This window comes from Lottia gigantea, assembly GCF_000327385.1.
Source record: "Lottia gigantea unplaced genomic scaffold LOTGIsca_22, whole genome shotgun sequence".
Classification (NCBI taxonomy): Eukaryota; Metazoa; Mollusca; class Gastropoda; family Lottiidae; genus Lottia; species Lottia gigantea.
This window is the reverse complement of record NW_008708555.1, coordinates 1,565,712-1,593,489: the sequence shown is the minus strand read 5'-3', so window position 1 is coordinate 1,593,489 and position 27,778 is coordinate 1,565,712. Positions and strand designations below refer to the sequence as shown.

Genomic DNA, 27,778 nt, shown 5'->3' with positions numbered 1-27,778 from the left:
GTTTTCATAAAATTTTAAAGAAGTTCAAAGCTTTATGCGTGCTGCGTTGAAATATCTGTAATCTATAGGGAATATTCTCAAAACTGGAAAGATTTGCAATTTAAAAAAATTCCTTCGTGCGTTCAATACTTCTAAGATATTTCTTCCAGTAAGCTGCATTGTCAATACTTATCAGTCTAGAGTTATATACATGTATGAGAATTGAGACTATTAAACAAACTAAGGCCACTTTTGACTGACTTTTGAAACAAAGACCTTATATTAGAAATGTCTTTTCATTTTCAGTTATGTATTTTACAACTACTCTTGACCCATGTTTGTCTCATTTTAACTTGGATCATTCTACAACCTTGCTAACATAGGCGAAAGAACTACATCTTTTTATTTTCAGTATTAAAACTAGTGTCCATTTTCAAAGAAAACGTAACACATTAACACATTGTTAAAATTGTTAGTAATATTTCACTATATTAGCTATGTGTATTGACAGGTATTGTAGGTTTATGAATATATTAAAAGTCAATAAAACGCACCCATAATAATGCACAACCATTGAAAAGACAGTCTGTTAGCTAGTAGATAAAGTTATTTTAGATTTGAGGTTTGTGTTGAATGATAACTGATATGGGTGGATGAAATTATAGAAATTGTGTGAATATTGTGTTTTGTTTGAATATTTGAGGTTATTTTGGAATAACAAACATGCTGATATCAAGAATGAACAGTGTCAAAATACTCTTTAATGTTGTAAAGTTGGCTTGAAATCTGGATTAATTATATGAAGATTCTTAGACACTAAGATTATTTAATTCTGAAAATGTTTGATTTGGATATTTATTCTAGGATATTTATAAGTACATTTCAATTTCATGTTTTCTCTCTTTAAAGGATTGTAAAGAGGTATTTTTATATTTGTCAGAGACACCAGTTGATAACAATTAGCACCATTTCAATTTTCATTCAGGTATCTGATATTCTGGCAATGCCACTAAAATTATGTATTATATGACGTCAGAAACACATCAAGTTTATCACTTTATTCAATTATCCCCCTTTTTCTACTTTCAGGTGAACTTCAGAAAGTTATGATATAGTATTATAATAGAGGAATAATTATATAGCAGTTACCATGACATCATCAGGATTTGTATCGGTCTTAGATTCAGGATCTCGTGAAGATTGTCACATTCAACGAGATCGGTTAACTCGAAGACGGAGTCCTGGACCTCAATCTCGTCCTGTCTCTATAGAGGATGTGGATATTGTTTATCGTTTACCACAACCATATCGGACAAGTTTTTCTGCGACGCTGAAATTAGAGCGTGGTAAGCGTAGTGATAGAAGCCAGTCGTTAAGCCCGGCAACGAGTATGTTGAGCACTCGTAGTGATTATACAATACAAAGTACAAAAAGCAGCAAAAGTCATAAAAAAGGTGGACGCCATAGATCTAAGAGTCCAAAACATGTGACCTATGATAATACAGTGTTGATTCGTCAGTCTGGTAAATCAGGAAGTACATTGACTGGATTATCCAGCCCTGAAACTATTTCTAGTCCAAACCCATTCTTGTCAGACAAGCGCCATTATTTGAACAATTTATCTAATCATGATGAATATGAAAAGGATTATAGCACCCAGTTACGTGAAATTTCACAGCAGATACGGGCGTGGTCTCCCCCGAGTAGTGGTAAAACTAGTCCCAATAGTATTTTAAAGGAACATATAAACTCTGAAAGTCATCTCAATAATGTTCGACCAAACCTTTCTAGTCCTTCCAGATCTCCAGTTCGTCCCTCCGATGAAAAACACACAAATAAGGAAAATGTTCCGAAATCTTACGGAAATACATCACCCAAGACGCGTCTAAATATATCCCGAGAATATGTCCATGATCGTACAATAAGTTATCGTAAAGCCATCACCGATAGTTTTTCTGATGATTTTGGACCTTCTGAAGATAGTGGAATCGATACCAAGTCTCCTGAAATACGTAAAGACAGATCTAACACAGGAACAGACCAATCAGGATCGGACACACCAAGTCCCAGCAGTTTAACGCCACATAAACGTGGAAACAGCATTAGTAATTTCTTTAAAAGAATTTCACCACATGTGAACAGACGGAAGAGCCGAGAAAAGCACAAGTCTGGAAGCGGCAGCGCTCAGAGTCTGTCCAACACAAGTGATGGAGGGTCATTTGACACAGATAATGATTCTGGTAATGAAAAACGCATGTCTCGCAGCAGAGTTCGTCATTCATTGCTTCGATTAATGGGAAGGTCAAAGTCCAAAAACAAAAAGGGATCACGAGAAGTCAGCAAAGATGACACTAATAGAAATCGTGACATGACGGATAGCGGAACAGAAACACATGTTCTCAACAACAAACAGCAGTTTCCAGCCAGCACCAACAGAATTCTCAAGTCAATCGAAAGAAACACACTTTCAGATAAAGATATTCATCATAAATTAAAAGAAAATCATCGTCATAGCGACATAACTGGCCAGAAACCTGTTAAAACATCCCCGGATACGACATCATCGTCCAATGAAATGTCTCATTATTTAAATGAATCGTACAGTAGTCAGGATCATGGAGTCAACTTGGATACGTCTGCTCAGTCGTCTGATTTTAAAACGGAACCACCCCGTTCGTTAGATGTCTTACCACCCCGCTCCATCAAAGTCCTCCAATCGTCTGTGAGATGTGGGTCAGCTGATGATTCGATTGGTGATTGTTCTCTTGACGTCAACATGACAAGTAAGTCTTTGAGTTATTCATTATTTTAGTTTCAGAGCAACGTTTAATGGAACAGACCAATTCAGAACAAGTTCATCTCAACTCCTCGCAATGGAGATGCATCATATACATTGTATTACATTAATAATTGATGGCAGATGACAAAATCTTACACAATTGCATGTTTGTGTTCTTCTTCCCATCTTCAACATCTGCAGTATTTATAAATTACCATTATCAGAGTATATTGAAGGGTGTCTTCTTCCCATCTTCAACATCTGCAGTATTTATAAATTACCATTATCAGAGTATATTGAAGGGTGTCTTGAGGATTAAAAGAAGATAAAGTTCATATCATACAATTGACATGCATTCTGAATCTGATGGACATAATAATATGTCAGAATTTTGTAGTTTTGAAAGTATTACCAATTATCTATTGCTCTGTGGCAGCCACACTGTGGCCTATGGCAGTGCTTTCATTGAGACTCGTCACAATACGCCGTTAAATACCATGTTAGTACCGTTAGCATTAATTTCATGTTGTTGTTGATTTAATACAATAAGAGTTCTTCCCCTTGTATTACTTATAGTGCTTGATAGTTTTGGGTAGCCAATTGATATATAATTTTTAAAGCTTGTTTTGGCCAGCAGTCAGCTGTTACTAAACTTATAATCTATAAGAACAATATAAGTTATTATTGTGTATTATTATCCTATTAATACTTGGCTGGGCCTGTATACGTACTGATCATATTTAAAGCAAGGCTACCTATATTCTCTTATATTTCTTCTCCTAAAAAACTTGCAGAAATTGAAAAGATCATTTATCTACTCTTTAAATAGAATACTTGTACAAGTATAACATGCAGTTTAAAATCTAGATGGAATTTCAATACATCACTTTAATGAGTTGTGTTTCCTAATTACTTTTTAGAAAGGTTTTCCCGAAATTATTATTTTCTCTACAGTTGTCTTATTGATGTGGAACCCAAGTTTTATTCCAGCAGACTGAAATTTTTCAATTATTTTCTCCATTTTGCAAATTTGTTTGTCGTCTCAAGCTATGCCTTAGCAATATGGTTGTAATTAAAACCATGCCAAAAGATCTAAGGTACACTGGCAACGTACACTACACCACATTCACAGTATTGTGCATAGTTAAATATTTCAACCATTCTAAGCCACTTTAAAATTATTGACTATAGTGTATGACTGTAAGAGGTATGTAGAATATGGTCCAATAATTACAATATGTTATAGGCATATAGCAGTATAATAATATATACCTACTCACTGTATTTACCTGTTTGGTTATATTATTGGTTATGGCCGGAATGGGAGTTGTAGCATATGTAGCAAGTGTTTTAATCAAACAGAATGGTGCCGGTAGGTTTCGCATCACTACAATAATTTAACATAGCCCAACTATTTTCATTTGTTGAATGACATTGTGAAATGATTGTTTGTTGACGAAGTTGTGTATGACCGAGACTTCAAAATATTCTGCTGTTCTGATAGATTTAAGAAGGGTTAGTATGTTTGTCGCTTACATATATATATAGCCATTGTGTTCATCAAGAAAAATGGTGCCTGTAGATTTCACATTGTTACAATGATTTTACATAGCCCATCTACATTCATTTGTATGTATGTATCTTCTATGATTGGGTCTTTATATATATTCTTCTGTAAATAGAAGATCATTTTTGTTTACTTTTCACAATGAAGTCAGTACCGGTACGATACCAGTATAAGTCTTTTATTTAAAATAACATGTTTTAAACAACAATATTTGATATCATCCTAATCAGTAATATATTTTTTTGAGATTATCTAAAGGTAATCTGAAGTTTCTATAACATGTTATAATGTTTCCAGCCCAATTCCTCTAGATAATTAGGTTTTACTACCATATTATTATGATTTAGAATGGACTAATATTATATACTTGGCCTGGATTGACCACCTCCCTCACTAACCTCTGTGTTTGAAAATTTATTCAAGTGCTAATATTCCTGTAAGTTCTTTCAAGAATGATTGAAAAGGCTGTGATGAACTTTTGGTAGTTGAATACATGTGATAAGTCCTTGTCCAGTAAAATACTGATACCCAACAAGTTTTGAAATATAAAGATGTATTTGAGTTAATATTATTTTAAAACAGGTGTTTTTTGATTATTCAGTCAGTAGTTATTTTGTAAAAGTTTTAATTTTGTTTTATTGATAAAAGTTTTTAAGAATATTATAACTTATCACCTACACAGTACTGGTAATATAAATCAATATTTTACATGTAGCAGATATATTTAGATAGGTGTCCACGTTGTTCAGAGTCTTATTACATAAGCAAATTATATTTAGTCTTACTACACTTATATACTACCTTTAAGCCAGAGTTATATAATCTTGCGATCGGTCCTTTTTTTTATGTGGTCTTTTGACTGAAACTCCAATTTAGTAAATGATGATTCTAAAGGAGTGAAGAGGTCATATTAGTTCTTGGTAATAAACAATATCCAATTATTGGATACAGATGATTGTACTGATAATTTTACTTTAAAAGCATTAATTTACAAAAGAAATTAACCAACTGTTTATATTAATGGGAGACAACTCAATTATCACTAACTGTATTGAATATAGAAATATATACTGCATCTGGAAATGTTGTTTTAAAGCAGGAATTCTTAAATCTTTTTGTTTGACATTTAACCAGTGCTCACTATTCTATCAAATGAGGGGCAAAGGGGCAGCAATGTCCTACTGAAATGGGCTTAATGCAACAATTTGACCCAAGAACACTATTCTTAGAAAATATGCTCAGGGAAATTTCAAACCCCTTTGCTGATCAGACCAGAAAATAAAAATAAAATCATGGCACTTGAGCAAATAAAATTCTTGAGCAAGAGACTAGTTCAAATCAATGTATCACCTTGATGTTATTTAATTTGTGTACATGGGATATATTTCCATACATCGATCGGCAATCCAGTGCTTGTGAACTATCCTATCAGCGATAACTATACAGCAAGAAAAATGTTCACCATTCTGACTGGTATATTAAATAAAGGAGCAGAAAGTCCAACCTATTGCATCTCTTAACTTATCAAACTTACAGCTGACTGAACCAGACTTGTTGTGACCAGTTGTAGTCTGTAGCCTGAGGGGTAGAGGTATGATAATGGTCAGGGTGGTATAGTAATGATAGGGTATTAATCTATCTGACACCTATTATAGATTAGGGTGATATATAACTACTATTATCTTGTTAATGTACAGATATATTTATCACCAGGCAAAGATACTTGTGCAAATTCTGGTCAGATTCATAAAGCAATCACATACAGTCCACCCTATAAAAAGCGTGCAGATATCAGGGGTTCCGGATTATCGGCAACTGGATAAACACGGCTTCACTGTATTGGGCTAGAATGAATAATTCGCATTACAACTAATATTACCTACAACAAAATTAAACTGTATCTCAGTATGTGTATCTAGATAGTTATCTTTACCTTTTACTCCTCAGACTTCTATATTCATAGAAAATCACACTAGCTATCACTTCCTCATGTTCTTCTTTCTTTCAAAAACTGAAATAAGTTGTCAACCTGCACAGTCAGGAATCAGAATCTGCTACTGTCTAGTTTATCACATTGGCTGTTAGTTCGCCAGTTTCTAAATGTTCAGGTCTCTATGACATCAGTCCAAATGTGTCACATGTCACAAAATCTTTTGAAGCTAACGAAGCAGAATAAATAGATATATTTTAAATATATTATTGAAATAAATCACAACTAGATTTTAAAGTTTGAATATTGAATCATGATGTTATATTAAAAACTCAGTTTTAGATTCAATCATGATTAGTTATATTAGTTTATACATACAGAGATCATACTTCCTAACTCACTTCCATCAAATCTCATTTCTGTCTTATCTAATTGCAAGCAGAAAGCTATGTCTTAAGATATGTTCATTATATTAGGCTTTGTGTTAAATGGGATTTTATGCCCGTCAATTATAAATGTAAAGAAAATGGTTTCTTTTAAGTCTTTATTATATTAATTATCTGGTAGACACCTTTTATTCAAAATATCATCAAATAATATCACAAGTTTCCTTTCTTATTATAAATATAGAGCTCATTTTCTCACAATATTCTATTGACTATGTACAGTAGCTGAAAATTTGAAAAAAAGAATACACAGGACATAAATCTAAATGCATCATGGTGTTCATTGTTCTATATCTGTTAGATTGTTACATAATTTAACACTAAAAGATATGACTATAAACATGGGCCGTGAGATATTGGCAATAATAGATGGAAATCAAAAGTGACTAGTACATAGATAATACCTGATAACATACCTACATATCTATAATATACTACTCATATTATCTAATAGTAATATCAGTGATTGATTGACAGTTTGACACTTGGATACATGTGATACATGTGATGTAAGATTGTGGGTTGTAAAATACAGATAGGAAGGGGTGGGGCCGCTGGTTAATTGATGTAATACATATAATTTTACACTGTAGCTTTCACCAGTTGCTTATATTTGTGAATTAGAATAGCAGTCATTAGTTGCAACTGAGTTGTGAGTGGGACTCTTGACAACTTTCATTATCTGCAACCGTACGCAGTTATTTTGACGAATGATTAAGAGGCCAGTCTTAAGACCCCAACTGAAGTGGCTATATTAAACATTAAAAATTAAAGCAAATAAAAATCGTAAGGAAATTTTGGTCTAATTATAATTACACTGAACCATACGCAACTAGTAATTGCTATGGTGTGAGGGCACTTTAAGACTGAGGTTGTAAACATCAGATTGAGAGAGTTGGGGTGGGGCAACCGATATGTGTATAAAGAGTTGGGTTGGGGCAGTTATTGATATTGTTCTAACTAATATATTCCTGTATATGGTAGACAAGTATCTATATATAAAATGTTAATACCTAATCTGTTAGATATATCACTTACTACTTGATGATCAATGGTCCTATTAATTATCAACACTACTAGGCCTTTATATAGACAATTTGACAACCTTACTTGTTAATAATTAAATGATTCTTGCTCACAGACAGATAGACTTGGTCTGAGCAAAAGTTAAAGACAAGCATTTAACAAATAGTCATGTAGTTTAAAGTATTCTCAATCATTTGAACAAAAATGTCTCTGGACCAGTCAGTATTAAAACATTTCTATTGTAGAAAATGTTCAATTTGGTTTCTAGATTTCAATAAATTTTAAATTGAACTTCTTGAATGTTCAATTTGTTTGTCAATTTCAATAAGCTTCGATATTCAAATTCTTGATGCTGTATAATAAAACACAAGACAGTATTATGGAATATATAACACACTTCTTTTATAAAATTAGGCACATAACGTGTCGTCATCATCTTGATGCTGTAATAAACTTGGTCAAGAAGCCTACAAGCTTATTAAAAGACCAGTTTACAGTAAGATTGCATATTTTAGTATCATATGAGAAAAAACTTCAGAGATGTTTGTCAAGTCATGTCAAGATTTGTCTGATCACCCTTAAGTTCAGAGACATTTTATTTGATAAGTGGATTACAGCTCCTTGATTTTGAGGGCTCACTTCCTTTCTTCTCTTTTACCAGTAATCATAGTGAAAATAACTCTTTAACAATTGTCATTCATTCATTCATTCATCCATCCATCCATTATTGGGGAGGTACTCAAGGTTAATTATTGAAAGCCATATTTAGAACCACTCATGTGAAAATAACTGAGTTATTTTAAAGTTATTGTCAGAGGTTTGTATTTGAAGTTGTGTAGGGTGAAGAAGCAAACAACTATTTTCAAAACTTTTATCATATTTTTGACCTTGACATTGGGTTGACCTATTTATCAAATGTAACTAACTAAATATAATAGAAAACGTGTTACAACTTTTACTTATTATCTGAGAACTAAAACAACTTTGTCAGTTCTTTACAAGTGCTTCATAGAATAATTGCTACAAAGATCAACTTCAAGATTTGTGACAACACTGGTTCACTTTTTTCAGCTGGACTACTTCCTTGAGTGAAAATTGTTTTGAAGACTAAATTCTGTGATGGTATTCAATGCTATTGTAGGCAGCTCTTTTACCTAGACTCTTTCTTAAATCAGTACATCACTGGTCATTACCTTTTGTTTTGAGTGACAAGACAGCAATTAAAGCATGGAAATAGAGCATAAAGGAGGCTGCCATTGTGGAGCTGTGAGATTTAAAGTACAAGCTCCCCCTCTTGTACATGTAGTTAAATGTAACTGTAGTATTTGTGTTCAGAAAGGCCTAGCGTGCTGCATTGTTCCTTATTCCAAGTTCACCTTATTACAAGGAGAAGACAATTTGACTGAATATCGCTTCAATACAATGGTCGCCAAGCATACATTCTGTAAAACATGTGGAGTGGAGAGTTTTTATACACCTCGTTCCAATCCAGATGGAATCAGTGTTTCTATTCATTGTATTGATCCTGGAACAGTTGCAGGAATTGAGTTGGAAGAGTTCAATGGTCAGGAATGGGAGGCTTCATTTGCTGCTTCTGATATCTCCAAACTTTCTAAGTAACAATAATGCCATCTGATTCTGGAAGAAGTGGAAACAGAGATACCTAAGGGTTCTGTACACTCCGGTAATTAAAACCCATGAAATCCTTAATAACTAACATTTTGAATATATATACATAAGCTTCATTTAAATAGTTGTGATTTTAAATAAAGATGCTTTTGTCACAAAAATGTTTTGTCTGATGTGCGTAAAAAATGGATATCGTGGGAAACCGGGGTACGATCCAATTAGAAAACTGTTTCCATATTTGGTGACTGAGCCTTGATTTAAGAAAGTACATGCTTTTAGTGTTTTCAAATCAGATGAATCTATGTAATTTTGGCTGATGTCAAAGTAAGGAAAAATATATTTCAATTACAAAATACCGAAAGACTTAATGATTTTTCTTAACATCGTACATGACTTTCTGAGTTCACCTAAATATTTCTATTTGTTTAGAGGCCAATAAAATTGCTTCAGAATTAATCAAACCTCCAAATTATTGACATTGAAATAAACTAAACTGTTTAAACCAATGTCAGTTAATTTGTTAGCCATCTTTTCATCTGAGTTTCAATTTAATATAAATACAAATCTCTTGAAAATAATTGCCAATATCAATAGAGTGGGTCTCAATAATAAATAATATATGTAGATGGAGAGATAAAAAAGAATATATTGAAACTCTAATTTAGTTGAAAGGGAAAGCAATTTGTTATAAAAAAGAAATTTGGGCGGTTCTCATTAAATCACATCAGTTTAAATGTTCACGGATCACAAACTAAGATAATGATGAAGATTTCCTTAGAAGAAACCTTTCAACATCTTATTAAGATTTTAGAAAAATATTGGTATTAATGTTAAACATAAACATAATATAGAAAATGTGAACCAGGTTTCGTAGGAAAAGGAAATCAAGTTTTGTAGATCTAGTATGACACCTTCCTTAGTCCCATTCTGATCATCCTATATCAGAACAATATCTGAAAAAATTCTCCATATTCCTATGATAAAAAAAGCTTAGTTTTCCCTGAAATTGCATATAAAAATCAAAATGGGAAAAGATTGGCAAGACTGTTAGAACAGACTGGTCTAAGATTTTCCAGAAGAGACTAAACCTCCTTCACATATATTCTGTTGAATTTCAATTAATTTAATTAAACTGTGTAACAAGTAAAATATTAATTAAATTGATGACCTTGATCTCTAATAAATGATATCCTCTTGATTAAAAGCCCAATTCTGTTATAACTTGGACATCGTGCAATATGTAACATGCAACGTGACTGTCTATCCTGATTTGTAATTCTTGTTTAGTTTGTTCTCAAGTCTGGTGACCTTAATTATAAGAAGGTCTGGTAACCTTGAATAAGTTGTCTTTCATCATTATTCCAGTCAAACCTACTTTAAGAGGAAATAATGAATAAATGCCAAAAATCAATGCCTAGGCTTATTCTGTGTCAGGTCCCCGCTAGAATATGTTAAAATCAAACTTTTTTCATAAGTGGTATTTCTCAGTGTTCAATTCCACTTTTACGAGAGGTTTTTTCTGAAGATATTTTTAGAAAAATGCAGCCAAGATTGCATGGATCTAAAGAATTCATGTCCTGTTTGATTATTGTACAATTCTTTAAGAAGCTAAATAGACAAATCAAATGTGCTGTTGTACATCTGAATTTTAAAAGATTGTCATGAGTGGTATATCAGGGGTTCAAGAAGGATGAACATGTCTAAAATTTCAACCACCCATATACTAATTCACCTAAAGTATTCTCATTATTTAGTATTGTGGTTGACAATAGCAGTTATCACTAGGTAGATAATAATATTGAAATGATAATAAACTGAAGTTACAATAATATAATATATTGTTTAGAATGTACAGTATGCTTTTAATCAATATTGTACTGTTATTTACATGTTTATATATAAACATAGCATGAGTCATTCTTGTTCCTTAATAACAGGGGGTGATCAGAGACGAGTTATTTAGGATTTATGCAATATTAACAGATTTATTGCCCATGGAAATCCTTATGGATTAATGAAAACTTAGGATTTTGTGTATGAGAAGTTCTGTTGATTGTTGTATTAAAGGTTATATCAAAACATTAAAGAAATATTTTATCAACATACTGTAGACGTAAAAATTTCCGCAACATATTATTTTCATAAAGAAGACCAAATTTTTTTTTCTGAACCTTAACTTCAGATAATTTCAGTGATCACAAATCACTCTGAAACATGTTGCTGTTGTGTTCTTGTTGGACTACTCTTGAAAGCAAATTTTTGTTAGGTAGCCTCCTTTAAAATGAAAATAGGTCACATAAATTGGTGTCATGTCAGCAAAAGTTATTTCTATGTTGAAAAACAGTAATTTAGATGTAAAGTCAGATGTAATCAATATAGTTCACTGTTGACAGCTTATCACATTCTGTAGCAGACACACATGGCAGCCATCTTGGATGACTGGTTAGTGACTTGAGTTATTAATAGAATGTGATGAATTGTGGGTAATGGTGTCTGGATACCTGACATTTAGTTGTATATTGGATTGACCAGTAGTATCAATGAGATTTAGTGAGCAGTGGTCAGTTGAACTGGACTGAATCTAGAGAGGAAATTGAGTCATATTGACCACTTCAAACCACTTACTAATATTCTTCTTGGTGTTACCTCATTATTAAGAATTCCAAATATGTGGACATTTTTGTGTATTTTTGAATGAAATATGTGGTAAATTGACATTGTATATTGAAGTATTTAAGTTATTTTTGGCTCCAGTGAACCAGAAAAAGGATATTATTTAACGTTTTTATTTGTTATAAAGTCTTAACCTCAGGAATATTACGTCTTCACACAAAATCAACAAAATGCCAGCAGCTGTTGCGAAAAAAGGTAAAAAATTTATGTTAATTTGTCTTTTTAGCGTGTGAACTGTGATAAACTATACACATGAATTTCAAATTATTAAAAGTATAAAATTAAGATGTGTTCAGTTCTGTGATGTTTCTTTTTCTTGAAAGAATTTTTACTAAATTAAGCAACAAATGTTCAGGGATATTACATGAGTTTTGATTCAGGTAGGCAACTCTGAAAAGAATTTAATTGTTTTTCTTCACACCTATTATATACTGGAAGATTATAGTAGAAGAATTGAATACCATACTAAAAGTAACACTCCAGCCAGGGCCATGATGATAGTTGCTCATTTTTCTTAATTTTGAACTTTAATTTAGTGGATTTTAATTGTATTAATTAATCAACTCCATTAAAATTGAAAGCTGTCAAAGTAGGCTATTTTTATTTTGTATCATCTGTTATAGAGATAGATGATTTTAGAGAGAGGGCTGTCAATAAAAAAAGAATGAATTTAATGAAATAGTAAGACCAAAATTTAAAATGCAGACCCTTAGAAATAAATAATATATGGTCAATAAATTATTATATAATAATGTTTTCAATCAAGGTTCAAGACAATCGATTTTAAATGTCCCAAGTTCTATTTATTTCAAGTGTGTCAATTTGACATTCTATTTGCTTGTTATTTTAAATTGCATAATGCATATTAATTTGATTTATAGAAATCAATATCCCGTATATTATTGCTGTTTGATTGATTGAATTCAAATTGAAGGTTTACAGTTAATTAGATATTTAAATTCACATTGAACCTGATATGTACTGGTTACTTAAGAATTTAATCAAACTGTTTTCTGATATGAGTTGAAATTTATTTTTATTAAATAGACGTGACAGCTTGTAAATTTGAGGTCACTCAATATTACCGCTAAACTAGGCTTGTAAAAGAATAAAAGTATCGTTAATAGGTATGTGGACTCTCTGAAATGAGAACAAAAAGCTTGTATTGATAGTAGTGGAATGGCATCAGGTGTTCTTGAAGTGTGAGCTTTTATGTCTTGTTTGTATTGCCTCTACATTAATCAAAATATTTTGAAATATTATGTGCTTATTGACAAAATAAACTAATTTGTCAACTTTGTTAAGTTCCTTGGTTATTATAAGGTACCAGTATGTGGATACTCTGAAAATGATAGTAGTAATAGAAGACATTCTAGGTTGCAATAGAGAAGTTGAGAAATGTCTTGGGAAAGTGGCTGTAGTTATATCCTTTACCAGCGTCTATTGTTTTTGTTATGAATGTTTCCACCTGTCAGTTTGTGTCATGTTGAATTAGTCAGTAGACCATAGCAATTACTAGACTTTGGGAACTTATACTTTATTATTGGACTAAGTAGGTTGAAAAGTTTGGGCTCATTAACCCTTGACATTTCTGGCTCTGATGTTGTGTCCATGACTAAGGGAGACACTTTAATGCGACAAGGTATGGTTTTCAGTTCTCTTATATTTTCTGCTGTTTCAATAAACAAACCAACATCAGACAAAACCTTAATTTAAGTGTTAACGATTTAAAAATGATCTTTAAATGGGACTCAAAGGATAGTTGGTTTGTAATTTGATTGAATAGAATCTACAATCATATTAGGGCCGTGGTAAGGTTGGAAGATCCTTTGTAAGAAAATCCACTATTTCATAGTAAATGTTTATTTTAACAAGTTAGTGTGAAATATCTAAGTTATGATTCTTTTGATTAAAGTCTGAATGGTATATAGCAACCAAAAAAAAACATCAAGTTTCTTGTAGGCATCATGATTCTATCTTTGGCTTCACATCTGATGAAGTCATATGGCAGTCATCCGAACTTCAGAAGCTAAAGAATTTTTGGCAGCACCAGATAATCATAGAAAATGTAAAACAACATTTCTTCACACATTCAAGCTTATAAGTGCATGCCCAAAAACTGTCCCAATGGGAGGCAGTACCACTCTCCTCTCTGGAACCCACTGATTCCATTCTTTAACTGAGTTTGTCATCTTTATCACCTTTGAAGAATCTGATTGTAGAAATTGATTGTTAAAGGACAAGAATGTATGATATTTATAAGGAATGAAGGTATTTGAAGTGATATTTATATATATAATATATGATCAATGTTTAACATAGTGATTATTATAGAGAGGATCTAGGACACCTTATATGACTCATAACTTTACCTATTTCTTACCTGTATCAAATATATATATATACAGGTGAAAGGTGACTGTCCTGTTAAGCTGATGGGATGTCCCTTTGACCATAAGAATTATTATTAGAGACCCTTCGAATACTATCATCAGTCTGTCTAAATACACAAAAAAGAAAAAAGGAAAAGCTATTGAGAATCAAAGCTTGATTCTTTTTCAGGTGTTTTGGGGGGTCAAATCCTACACCAAGGGGAAAGACAAGTCACAGACATAAATGATTTATGAATAGATTAAAAAGTGATAATGAGGTTAAGCATGTATCATGATATGTAAAGATACATCTTCAAAAAGATACATCATGTCAATTTGTATCACCTTGGTCAACTGTCTGTGGTCTTGTTGACATGTTTCAATGCATGTCTAGATGTTTAGTTTTTTTAACTATGTCTGGTCAATCTAGGCTAATTACTTGGTTGACCAGTGATACATATCTGGATGATGGTGATTTTCTTGGGTAGCTTCAATGTATGCATTTGAAGACTAATAACTTATTCGTCTTGTGTTTTGTTGACATATTTCAATAAGCTTACATATCTAGATATTTCATTTTGATGATCTTCAGAGGTAACTATGTCTGGTCAATCTCCAAACCTCTATGGTGTATTTGTCTGTATTTTTTTACCTTGGAAATCTTGTAAGTCATAAAGTCTTGATTTTGACTGATCATGATCTACCAATGTTGACTTTATGACTTGAACTTTGACCTGGCTACTGTCTATTATGTAGTTTGTATGATATGTAATAAAATTGTCCAATATATGAATAAACCCTAGGGTTGAGTTCTGAACGTTTGTGAAACTTGACAATTGAGATCCAGTGCCTTACAGTACAAATCAATTGAATATAACTTATCATAGACCTACTTTATTGGGTAATGATTAACAAGGCAATACTTTGCAATTTGCATTAGATATTAATCCTGCATCTAAAAATTTTGCAGAGGTTCATTTCTTGTGAAAAGAAAAGTTAAATAAAAAGTAAAAATACTGAAATTTCAGTATGGATTTGATTGGATTGGCAGATCTGGAAATGTGCTCTGAACACTTCTCCTTAATTCAAATATTCACTTCAATTAAGCCAGCTTTGCATGTATTGTGAACTCTGATATACATTGTCACCAATATGACATTAATGCATTCCCTTTTTTATGTCCAGTGTTGCCAATATGTATGAATAAGTGACCGTTAGGTTTATGACCGGGTCTTATGAATATAAGACTACAATATAGGTGAAGGCATGTTTTACCAGTGTATTGTTATACAGAATACAGTAGACTGTCAGGTTTAATTTGATTGATATAGATAGAAGATTATTCAGGGTTTATCATATTATAGTCCACTACACTAATAATACAGCATTATAAATCTACTTTACAATATGTCTCTTGCTGGTTTATTGCTAATAATCTAACCATATATTTCAATATTCTCATATCTTAGTCACATCAACAATATTAGTTAACAAGAGTTTGGTCTGTGATTCCTGTTGTTCAAGGAAAATGTCCCAAATGTTACACCTATATGTGTATTACAAAAGACATTTATTACAATTGGTGTAAAGATAAGCTGTCTGTCCATAGAACCAGCACAACAATCATTTTTATTAGCTTAAACTCCACTTCAAAGGGCTCTACATAGCTAATAATGATAATTCTCAGAGTTCAATGCTTGACCTTTTAGAAACATACAATTTTTTTTGCCAAGTGTTCAATAACATGAAATTATAAGTTGTATCATTGAGCATGTATCTGTCATTTAGATCTGGTCTTGTCATTTTGGACTCAAAAACCTTTTTCCCTATTTCCAATTTCCATTGTGTTCATTGTATTAACTATCAAGGGTCTCCTAAGATGTGCATTAATTTCTTAGTAATATTAATGTCCAATAACACTGCTGCTCCATCAATCATGGCACCTTTGTCATTTGGAATCTTGATTAACAAATCTGGCCTATTCTGTTAAATTAAAAGTTTTCTAGTGCATTGTCTTGGTGTATTTGAATTATTCTTCAGTGTATTGATAAACTGCAGGTGGTAGGTTGGTATTGATGTTCAGTTTCTTCTATTGATTTTATGATTAGAATGTACTAATATGGTTAGAAATAGCATCAATGAGATGGTATAAAGATTATCTACTGTTTTTTCAGTTGGTGTGCTTTCAGTACAGTGCTTTAATTTATCATATTAGCAACAGCATATATATATTTAACTGTTACTTCCAAAAGAGCTATGAGACTTTTGAAGTAAGGGAAAAAAAGGGAGGGGGGCGGGTGAAAAAACGAATAAGCTTAGTGTATTTAGTGTACCTACTCATACACTTCTTGTGACAAGACAAAAATCTTGTCTAAAGTTAAAAAGTGCCATATCTTGAGAGAATAACAGGACTAGGCAACCGAAGGACCATTATACACTACCCTCATCTCCTTCTAATTTTAGCCCCAAAAATTAAGTGAGAATATGAATACACTTAACTTTAAAGGAAGTGGTATTAGCATGACACAAGAGTTCCAAATTAACATTACTTCAAACCTAGACAGATAATTTGACCATTTCCCCTCAATGTTCAGTTAATCACACCATTTGTCAGTTGAAATTAGTGAAGATTGATCAAGATAGATGACTATTTCCTAAAATAGCTCTCAGCGTGAAATGCATGTGCATTTTGAATGATTTGTTAAACTTCAGTTTTATGGTAATTGGATCCATTGTTCATTGGTGTCTTTAAGTGACATGTGGACATGCAGTTAGTATCTGATATGAAGTGAAGGAAACAGCACCCACATGTAATGCATGTGCGCTGTGAATGAAGCATGAATGAAGCATGTGTCTAGTAATTTATATGTTAATTTGATTAATAGTCTGTTAGCACCAGCCAATAACAAGTAGATTGTGATTAATGGTACTTGTAGGTACTCTGTGACTGAAACCGGTCTGCAAGGCACATGTTGATGTCAGTAGCCAGTGCTGATATATTAACAATAATATGTTATATCTGCATACATGTGCATGTTCATGCCACTAGCCATTCTTGTAGTGTATACACATTAACAAAACTGCAAACATGTGCATTTAGTGCTTCTATAACTAAATTTACGTGCCATTGCTTTCTGTAAGATTGTTGGTTGGACTGATTATATTGACTGAGACTACTGATATTACTTAAGAGGACACTTTTCTATCAAAATTCTGATTATTGTTCAATCTTTATCATACTTCATGTCCATTTGAAAAAAAATTAAAAGAGATTTTAACAAATACATCATTAATATAGAAATGGAACTTAGGTTAATATCTGAACTTTGGCTTCTGAGAAATGTATACTGAATATGAACAGAAGAGTATGAGAGGAATTGACCAGCAGGGAAATGATAGTGGTCAGAAGAACCTAATATTCAGAAAGGAAATTATGCCAGAAATGACCAGTAAAGAAATAAGAACCATATGCCACTGTATAGAAGTCAATAAGTACAGTATAATCCCATGTCATCAGATAGCTTGATGTATTTATTTAATTAGTGGATAATTAATGAGATGGAATTGATGGTAATTAATATGACCTGAATCTGTTGCAAATTTCCATCATAGATGTTAAATATCATAAGAATAGTTGATTTCAAAAACCTTATTGCAAAAGCTATCTACATGATTAAAGTCCTTATTATGGCTGCTGGGTTCGGAATTAGAGTTTAGTTCTTCAATATAAAAGACTTGAAGCAAATGAGCAAAATAACCAAATCCACTAAAAGGAAGAAAACAATTTTCAGTTATGTAACTTTTCAGAGCTCTTCTCTGATATATTCAAAGTAGCGGCTTGGAGCAGTGGTGGAAACAAATTCAGTTGAATGTCCTAGTATAAGAATGCTAACAATCAGATGAAGGTTGAATATGTATGAAATGGATAAGAAATGCCATAAATTTTAGATTCTATTAAATAATTGACTAATGGTTCTGTCTATCCTGAAGGAATTCTTTTCAATTAGAAGCCAAGTGGCTGTATCAATATTATTTTATGGCCAATTGATAATTTCCTTCCCTTGAGACCACTCAGACCATTGTCCAGTACTACTGCTTCTTGATAATGATATTTACTAACCATCTGGTCAGCGGTCAGTCAGAAAGCTCTATTGCTTGGGGTGCTGCATATTCACAATATCAAGCTATCACAAACTTCCCCTTATACCTGGTCAGCGGTCAGTCAGAAAGTTCTATTGCTTGGGATGCTGCATATTCACAATTTATCAAGATATCACAAACTTCTCCTTATACCTTGACTCAAATAACCACTTCTCTTATATCTATTATATCACAGAAGTTTGAGTACCTATAGATGAGTACAATCCAGTCAAATAGTTACATTCAGTGATAAAAAATAGTAGCTATTGCTGTCAAGGTATAGGACGAAGTCCATAATAGCTTGACATTGTAAAGGTAGGGGTTCCATGGGTCTAAATGATTGATGTTTTTATTGTTGAAACCTACTTCTCTTCAGTTGGTGAAAATCAGTGACTATCATTGAAAAAGTGTCAAGATCTATTGTGTATGATTTGCATGTTGAAGATCCTTGACAGTTGGAAATTGGATAGAGTAGTTAGATTGCCGCCACTGTTCTTATAAAGTTTCTGTCAAATACACTGAATGGTTTGTCTTCATTGACATTAGTCCAATAATCTATAGAATTAAATCTCTAATCATTCATTATTCAAGAGAGATTAAATATTTGAATATGCTAGATTCAATTTCCAGGCAATTATAATTGTCTGGCTGCAGTCTGTGCAAGGTTACCTTGACTCGGAACAGAACAATAGAATCTTAGAATCAATACTGCAGTAATCACTGTCAACCACCTAATACCAGATGTTCCTGTCTTTACACCAGATTAACAAGACGGAAATCTTTAAATTTGTTCTAGGATCATCAGGGCTGAAGTCTTTGAATTAACAAGACCCATGGACATTCAAAATTTTGGCATTTATTAAGAGGAGAAAATCCATGCTTTGATTATCATGACTTCAAATTTATAAGGCCTGAGTTCTTTAAGTTTTGCTTTGATTGACAAGTCTTAAATCCTTTAAGCACTGCTGTGATTATCCAGACGTAATTCTTCTGCAAATTGGGTTCATTAATTTTCTGACATGGAACAATGTACCAATGGGACATTGAATTAAGATTCTTTAATGCCCTTTGTGCAAGATGACTTTCAGATGAAAATGATTCCTTATCACTGATTTTTTTCACAAGAAAAAAAAATATTCTAGATATTCATTGGTTTTTTTTCATGTGCTTCTCTTAAAAGCAGGGGTAAAATTAGTAATTAGACATAAATATAAAGACTCATATCATTAGAAAGAGCAGATTTAATACTATTAACTACTCCAATTCATATGTTCTATATTAAATTGATCTGATCCATCTATCATTTTTTTCAGTTTTCAAAATCATCTGAAAATGCTTAAAATACTATAAGCTAAGTCAGCAGTAGAATATATTATAGAAAATTTTAACAAGCAATGTGACACGTTTGAAAGATATATTAAATGATGATATTGATTTTGTAGGAATGTAAACTATTTAATATAATATATTCTACTATCAGTAGATATATCAACATTATGTAGATAATAGTGTATTGTATTTCATATTAAAGGTTCTCTCCCACTTGTCAGAATTTTTACAAACATTGATAGAAACTTTTTGACAGTGAGCTGGAGACCCTGAATATAACTTATGACTTACTTCTAGAATTGCAATTGGTCAATATTATCACTGCATTGACATCAATCTATAAAACTTTTACTGATTTTGTGTTAGATGGTGATGAGACACTCTCATAAAAGCACTGGCTTAGGTCACGAAATAAAGATTTATATCAAAGTTAAGGATACAAATTAGAGGAACGGAATAAAGAAGGGAGGTAATTTGACAGTAATACATGAAGTGTACATCTGTATAATCTAAGTGGACATGGTACTTTAATGTAATCAACAATTGACCCTGTTAATGTCTGTTATTCAATTTATTTGACCTTAGTTCAAGGTCATGACAGTAACATTCTAATATAAGCCATATCCTGTTACATATTTTAATTAAAATTTTAATTAATATTCATGATGGAAGAGGAATTCTGTTTGATTATGAATGGTACTTAACATTATTTTATTATAGTTATACATCTATTAGTTCAAGGGCATGTGTATTTCATAGATATGAAAAGCTGAGTAAGATATAATATATATAATATGATTAATTTTGCATCATTTTACGCCATTACTGGTCTAAAGCTAGAGATTAGCAATGTGTATGTATGTAAAGTCGCAGAAATGAATATTAATTGAAAAATACTTATTCCAATGGACTCTTTACCCTGTCTTGGAGTCTGGGATCTTATAATGGTATATTATCTGATAGTTTCTCCAAAACTTGTAATGGATGCAGATCACAATGAAAGCTGACAAGGCAATATTGTCAAGAAGTTTGGATTGTTCAATATTCCCAGGCTGCATGTTAAATACAGACTGTTCACATGCACCAGTTAATGCTGCTTAGTTGGAAAAATGTCCTAATTCCTCACTGCATGGCAATAACAGTGCTCAGTAGCCAAATCTTATGCAGAAAAGTAGGTTGTAGAACTTCATTTCATACATAACCTACCTATGCTCTGTAAATGTTAAATAGAAAGTGGATATTATATGGTCAAATGAGATTTAAGTTTCACCAAGCCTCTAGTGTTAGAATAACAGTAAACTACTTAAACTTATAAATACAGGAAATATCGTAAAAGTTCAGGCCACCACCCAGTTTAATAGCCTACAATCCTTCACTGACCAGGGTTAATGTTATCTCACATCTTGCCACCACCTGGTCAGTCTAGCCAGTGTTTGTGGTCAAAATATTTAGTCTAAATACAATTGGGTCAGTTTGGAGATGGAACCCACCATTCTTACTATCAGATCTGGTCTCATTTCTCATTTCTCATGAATAAGATTTTATCTAGATACTTAACTACTTTTCACCATAAATAACAGCCAGGTAAGGAAAAGAATGAAAAAATGCATGTGACATTATTTAAAGAGTAAGTAGTAATATAACTCATTTGATATCCAGTTGATAGAGCTGTAACTGAGAACAGATCATCAAGGAAAGATAATTGCTGAATCCTAGAAACACCTGGCCACGTATTCTCGAAATGATCTCATAGCTAGGATGTCCTATTTGCTTGCTTATCATCTAACATTGATTCTAGGACATCCTACCGCTAAGATCGTTTCGAGTATACTTGGCCTGTATCTTAAAGAACTGTATATCAATGATCGGGTAATGTAGAAACAGTGTTAATTCATAAAGAAATTACCTGTCTACTACTCAAAATAACACCATTATCATCTCAGGTATAAAGAGACACGCTATTTGACTTGTAAAAGATGTTAACTGTTGCATTTAAATTGACACTTGAATGTTGAAAGTTTGTTTACTAGGTGTAACATGAACAAAACACATCAGACAGACTGCTAAAAGGTACACACGCGACCTTGAGAAAGGTCATTCATCACACACACCTAATACAAGACTAATGAAAACAGTTTAAAATGTCTTAAGATTGACTAGTGTAAGCTAAACATTTCTAATCCCTTTGGAAATGAAAACTAAACAATCATTTACATAACATCTATTTCTTGCTTTGATTTTATTTTTTTTCAGAAGCTGACATTACTATTTTTAGAGGACAATTTTAAGAAAAAAGTTTATATCTGTAGAGTTCAGACTGCAACACTGTTTGTTTGTTTGTTTTGCAATTTCAAAAATGTATCCAATATTCCTTGTTGACATATTAACAAATTGGTTTCAGATGATAGCAAAGTTTATACATATAATATTAGAATTTATAAGACTTACTGCCAAATATTAGGAATGTTATATGCTTGGTTGATTACTTGTTGTTGATTACTTGTTGTTGATTGCTTGTTGTTGATTACTTGTTGTTGCTTGTTGTTGATTACTGGTTGTTGATTACTTGTTGTTGATTACTTGTTGCTGTTGATTACTTCTTGTTGTTGATTATTTGTTGTTGATTACTGGTTGTTGATTACTTGTTGCTGTTGATTACTTGTTGTTGATTACTTGTTGTTGATTACTTGTTGTTGATTACTGGTTGTTGATTACTGGTTGTTGAATACTTGTTGACTTACTGCTATGTATTAAGAATGTTCATGCTCAATATCTTGTAAGAAATATTGCCAAGTGTTATATATGTGACTATAAACAGTTTTAAATTGTGTTATGCTGAATTGGTAAAGATGTAGCAATGTACAGAGATTGCTATAAGGTGTTAAATGGATTAAGAATAAACACCTCTGTTTACACCAGTTGTTATCTGATTAGCAAATCATTGTTATACATTGTTATACATTGTTATACATTGTTACACATTGATTACCTGCCCTTAGATAATATCTTACGCAATATTACAATAACCAGTTAATAGTATAGATATCACCCCTCCGGCACGAATTTCTTCCACAGGAAATATGTAAGATATGTGGCCAAGAAAAATGAAAGAATAATTATGTGTTGTGCAATGGGTAGAAAATGTTTAATTTTACTCTTGACAGCTCGCTTTTTCATTCTTGTCTATCTGGAAGGAGCTAAGATGGATTTTATATTCAGCCCACCCTAATTGTGTTTATGCACGAATTTTAATGGACGAGTTGATTATAGAGTCAGTTTTGTCCTTGGAAATGGAAATGTGCAATGTTCTTATAACTAAAGTCATCACTTGTGACCTTGGCCAGTGCTTCTATAAGAGAGTTTCTCTTATAAAACCTTTTACTAAATTGACCATTGTCTTTAATTAGACTCAATACAGGTAGCTTAATATCTTCAATACAAACTTCACAAACAGATTAACAAGTGTTCAACAAATCCAGAAAAAAAGTTTACAAACATCTCAATTGATTTAATAGAATGGTGATTAATGTAACTGTAATGTGACATTCAGGATTAAATATTTTACTCTTTAAAACGGCTCGTTACTTGTTTAACATGTAAAACAAGTTCGACTAAAACTCAATTAGTCCACATTTGAGAAAATGCACTTCACTGTCGTTCTTTAATGCACATGCAAATTAACATTGAAATGACAGGAGACATGTTAACTGTGATGTCAGATTAACCTGTGTTATAACTCTATTGTCTTTTTAGCCTGAGAATTCAGATTGAATCTTAGTGAGGATTGAAAAATAACTTTCTTCAAGATAAATGCAGCTTTTAGGATTTAAGATGACTTTTAAATGAGGATTGAGTTTCTGTTTTCTTTGTCTTTAATTTTCTAAGAAGTAATTTGCTTCAAATGTCAACTTATGAATTTTGCCAAGAAACTTTTCTGATTTCCATTTAAGAGATTTTGTTCACAGAAAGTTTATAAACTTACTAATTAAATGGATATTTTACAACATAGGCTATATAAAACCAGCATAAAGATTAATGGCTGTAGTCAGCCTGATGTCCATAATAAATAATGTATCAAGTGTCATTTTAAAGGCAGGGCATGCTCATTCTTCTGGAATAGCCTCTCCCGTCTTCATTAGCCCACATGGTGCAGAAAAGTAGGACGTAAAACTCCATTCATTTCATTTCATTTGGAATAGCCTCTGTACGACTAAGTTTGTCTAAGTGACTCCCCTTACAAGTCAGTCCATATGATGTAGTTATCTGATACTCTTACTTCAAAAGCAGTGACAACAAAGATATTGGGAGGGAGGGGTCACTTGGAAGACAAAATAAGTTTTGGTCTTTACACTTAGTGCATACGTGATAGATAGTATATCAGACGTTAGCCATTACACCCGGTTTAATTGTTTTTAATAGTCGGTTATCTTTCTTACTTGTTCTACAAGTTTTACCTTTTACTGTACAATCCTCTAGTTTATACTAATTACTGTTCTCAAGGTATTCACTCCCTGAATTAGGTATTCTGAATCTATAAAATGTGTCGGTATAATCAAGAGACTAAAAATGTTCATTGAGTACATAGAACTGTTAAACTTGAAGAGACAGGTTCGCCATTCATTTAACCAATCATACCTTAGTCTTAGTACTAGTGTAAACATCGAAATTTGAAACTTCAAATCTAAGTATGTCCATAATTACTTTCTTGAGACTCTGTAATATAAAAAAGATTATCAGATTTTTGTGCAGTTGTTCTGACGAGTATTTACATATATTCAAAACATTATTCATCCCCACAAAAATGGCGAACCATGGACTTTGAGGCAAATATGGTTGTAGTCTTGGTTGTTGTGTCAGGTTCAAGCCGTGTTGTAACTGGACAACTTGTCAGAATGCATCTGTTTGCTATGAGATTACGAGACAGTCTACCTTTATTGTTAAACAAGTTTGTTGACATGGAGTAAAGTTTATATGTTTCACTGTAATCACTGTAATTCTTCACCTGCATTCTACCAGCATCTTATATACTGGTGTGTATAACAGTTTTACTGACAATTCTTTCTTACTGCTGTTGGTAAAATAGAATTCTACATTCTACTAGCATCTTACTGACTAGTAATGCATTTTTACTGATTATATTTTAACTGACTTGTGTTGTCAGTAAACTAACAGCTTCACTCAAAGCTGTTGGTAAACTAGCATTGTTATTTCTTTTGATGCATATTTTCATACCAGCACTTCATCGATAACCAAATATTCTTGATAGCTTTTTCACTATCTAGAGATGTTTAAGATCATCATTATGTTGTACTGAAATAAAATTTGGATATTGTATGAAAAGTGAAATCTTGAATTGGAATATTGTGTGATGAATTGTATAGAGTAAAGGTAGGAGAATTACTTCTTTACATCAGAGAGACAGATTTATTGACATTCAGTAAGAACACAAGCACATGAAGACAACAGTTCAATAAATATACTTCTACTGTAGTTAGGTTTGTCGTTCTTTCTAGACAGAGCATACTAACTAATTCATTTGCTGTTAAAGAGTTTCATTTTGCATGAGATATTATCAGACGAAATGAAGTGGCAGAGGAATAGATCAAGCAGGAGCAAATTTGATTTTATCTGGTATGTGATTGGGTGCCAATTTTCCCCAAGAAAGTCAGCTCTGTGAAGAGTCACCTCGGATTCAGTTTTCGAAATCAGTTATCACAAGAAAAAAATAGAAATGATGTAACAGAGTGATAATGACTGTCTTTAGGCAATAACTGGTCATATTATAGATGTTAGCCAATCAAACAATACAGCTTAAAGCTATGATGTTAATACTATTATATCCTTTCATATTCCATAATATTTAACACACAGCTATATAACTCTATTCCATAATATAGCTTCTCATATTCCATACATCATGGCTTACTGCTCAAACAATATTCTATAGCTTCTCATATTCCATACATCATGGCTTACTGCTCAAACAATATTCTATAGCTTCTCATATTCCATACATCATGGCTTACTGCTCAAACAATATTCTATAGCTTCTCATATTCCATACATCATAATTGATAGCTGAATATTTCTTGATAATAGCTTCCTTGAAAAAAATACATCATATCTTACGGACGTTATAATGGCAACATAAAACTGCAAGTGGCACACCAGGCAATCTCTGCTGATTCTGTCTGAAAAAAAAATGATATCCAAAATAAATGTTGAAAGGAAAATATCTCTCTGATCTATTGAAATATTGCCAGACTATTAATGTCTGGTTAAAAATGGTAGAAAGAGTTAATGGAATGGCAATACTTAGATGATTTAGTCGATCAAAAAGATTCCTTCATTTCCAGGATGTTTTCTAAATTAAACCAGGATAATATGTTAATTGTATGATTAAAAGAAGTCGTGTATATCATGTCTATATTGTATCTTTATCACATGTAAACCTCCATGCATGTGCATTAATGTCATTGACCTACTTAACACAGTATCTTATTTTTTTGTTTGTTTTGTTTTGTTTTTATATTACTAAGGTAGAATCTCTTATTTAACCCAAATACAATGTCAATGTGAACTTTTTTGTTGTTGAGAAGCTCAAATTAGCATTAATCAAAGACATGATCGAGGATGTCAACTTGTCGTCTAATCTTCTCTGATGACATCATGTGTTTAGTCTGCATGTCAGTCCCTGGAGTTACTGACTCTTTATATTCTTGACAGCATCACAGTGAGATATCCGCCTGAAGCAGGTTGGAGACAAAATTTCCCATTTTCATCCTTTTGAAGTCTTTTGTTTGAATTTTAAATATTTTTTACTTGATAATGGGTTGAGATTAACTAATAAACACATGCATGTGCAATGTGTGTGCGTTTTGCATGTCCCCTAGGATTTTTTTTTGTTATAAATGGAAATCTATTCATTAGAAGATTAATGTTTTTACCCCTGCATGTGCCAAAGTTTATGATAAATCTGCGTAAATGACAGTTGAAACAGAGTCTATCATCTGTTGTTAAAACTAGTTGTTATGGTAACCAATTTAAAATAATAAAACTGTATAACTGTAATAATAATAGTATTAACATGCTATTGTAATTGTTATTAGGTGAATAGTGTAATGGGAAACCTTTTACCTATAATATATATTATATTAAATATCAGTTGATGATGTGTTATTCGCTAGTAGATGCAATAGAGATGACTTGTAAAGGAGTAGACTGGAACATTTTGTAACGATGTTCATGAAAGCATGGTCAAACTATTAATAAAGATATTACAGGTTTATAAAGTGCTGTGTAGATATTAGCATTGCTTTAGATATATAAGAATCAAAAAATTTAACCTAAACTAAACTAATGTAATACTATTACTTAGAATCTTTATCAACTGAATGAAAGAAATAATTGTCCTAGCTTCTGAAGATACAAGAGGTTTTAGTGTTTTATTACATAAGGTATTGTAATTTCATAATCTAATTCTATATATTGCTTGTCTTGAATATAATTTAATAGTAAATTCAAGTTCTTCTGTAGTGTTGCCTTCTAGATGTCTAACAAATAAGATTATAAATTGTTAATAAACACACTAACTCCTTCATTTATTTAAGACTAAGTCATTTTCTTTGTTGTAGCTTTACAAGGTGAATATCAATCTTGTACCAGTCTTTGAAGTTATACTCACAGTGATTTTTACAGTAATTATAATTCCAAGGTTATTTGACATTACGTTTTAACCATGACACGTTTTCGTCAAATTTCTCACCTTCTCGACACCTTGCAGAGACTGAATACTAAGTTGCATAGTTTAAAATGGAAATATTTGACTATTTAGGGATATTGCGGATGTTTATTTCAAACAAACCTTTACGCTTTATTTATAAACTGTCAACACAGAAGAGCTCATGG

At 32.1% G+C, this 27,778-nt stretch overlaps 2 protein-coding genes across 2 annotated transcripts; both read left to right on the top strand.

Annotated features, from left to right (window-relative positions):
• Positions 1–1,129: 1,129 nt before the first annotated feature.
• On the top strand, positions 1,130–2,886 carry LOTGIDRAFT_159885 (hypothetical protein; the record flags this gene model as incomplete). Its single annotated transcript, XM_009054583.1, has 2 exons — positions 1,130–2,762; positions 2,798–2,886. 2 exons carry the CDS (start codon positions 1,130–1,132, stop codon positions 2,884–2,886), a joined length of 1,722 nt encoding a protein of 573 aa, XP_009052831.1.
• Positions 2,887–8,760: 5,874 nt separating this feature from the next.
• LOTGIDRAFT_188141 (hypothetical protein) lies at positions 8,761–9,595 on the top strand. The gene has a single exon (XM_009054582.1). It carries the CDS (start codon positions 8,955–8,957, stop codon positions 9,345–9,347), a length of 393 nt encoding a protein of 130 aa, XP_009052830.1. The 5' UTR covers positions 8,761–8,954; the 3' UTR covers positions 9,348–9,595.
• The last annotated feature ends 18,183 nt before the right edge of the window (positions 9,596–27,778 follow it).

Excerpts from the sequence above, each read along its gene's own strand:
- LOTGIDRAFT_188141 (XM_009054582.1), top strand. The coding sequence starts at position 8,955 with ATGGAAATAGAGCATAAAGGAGGCTGCCATTGTGGAGCTGTGAGATTT.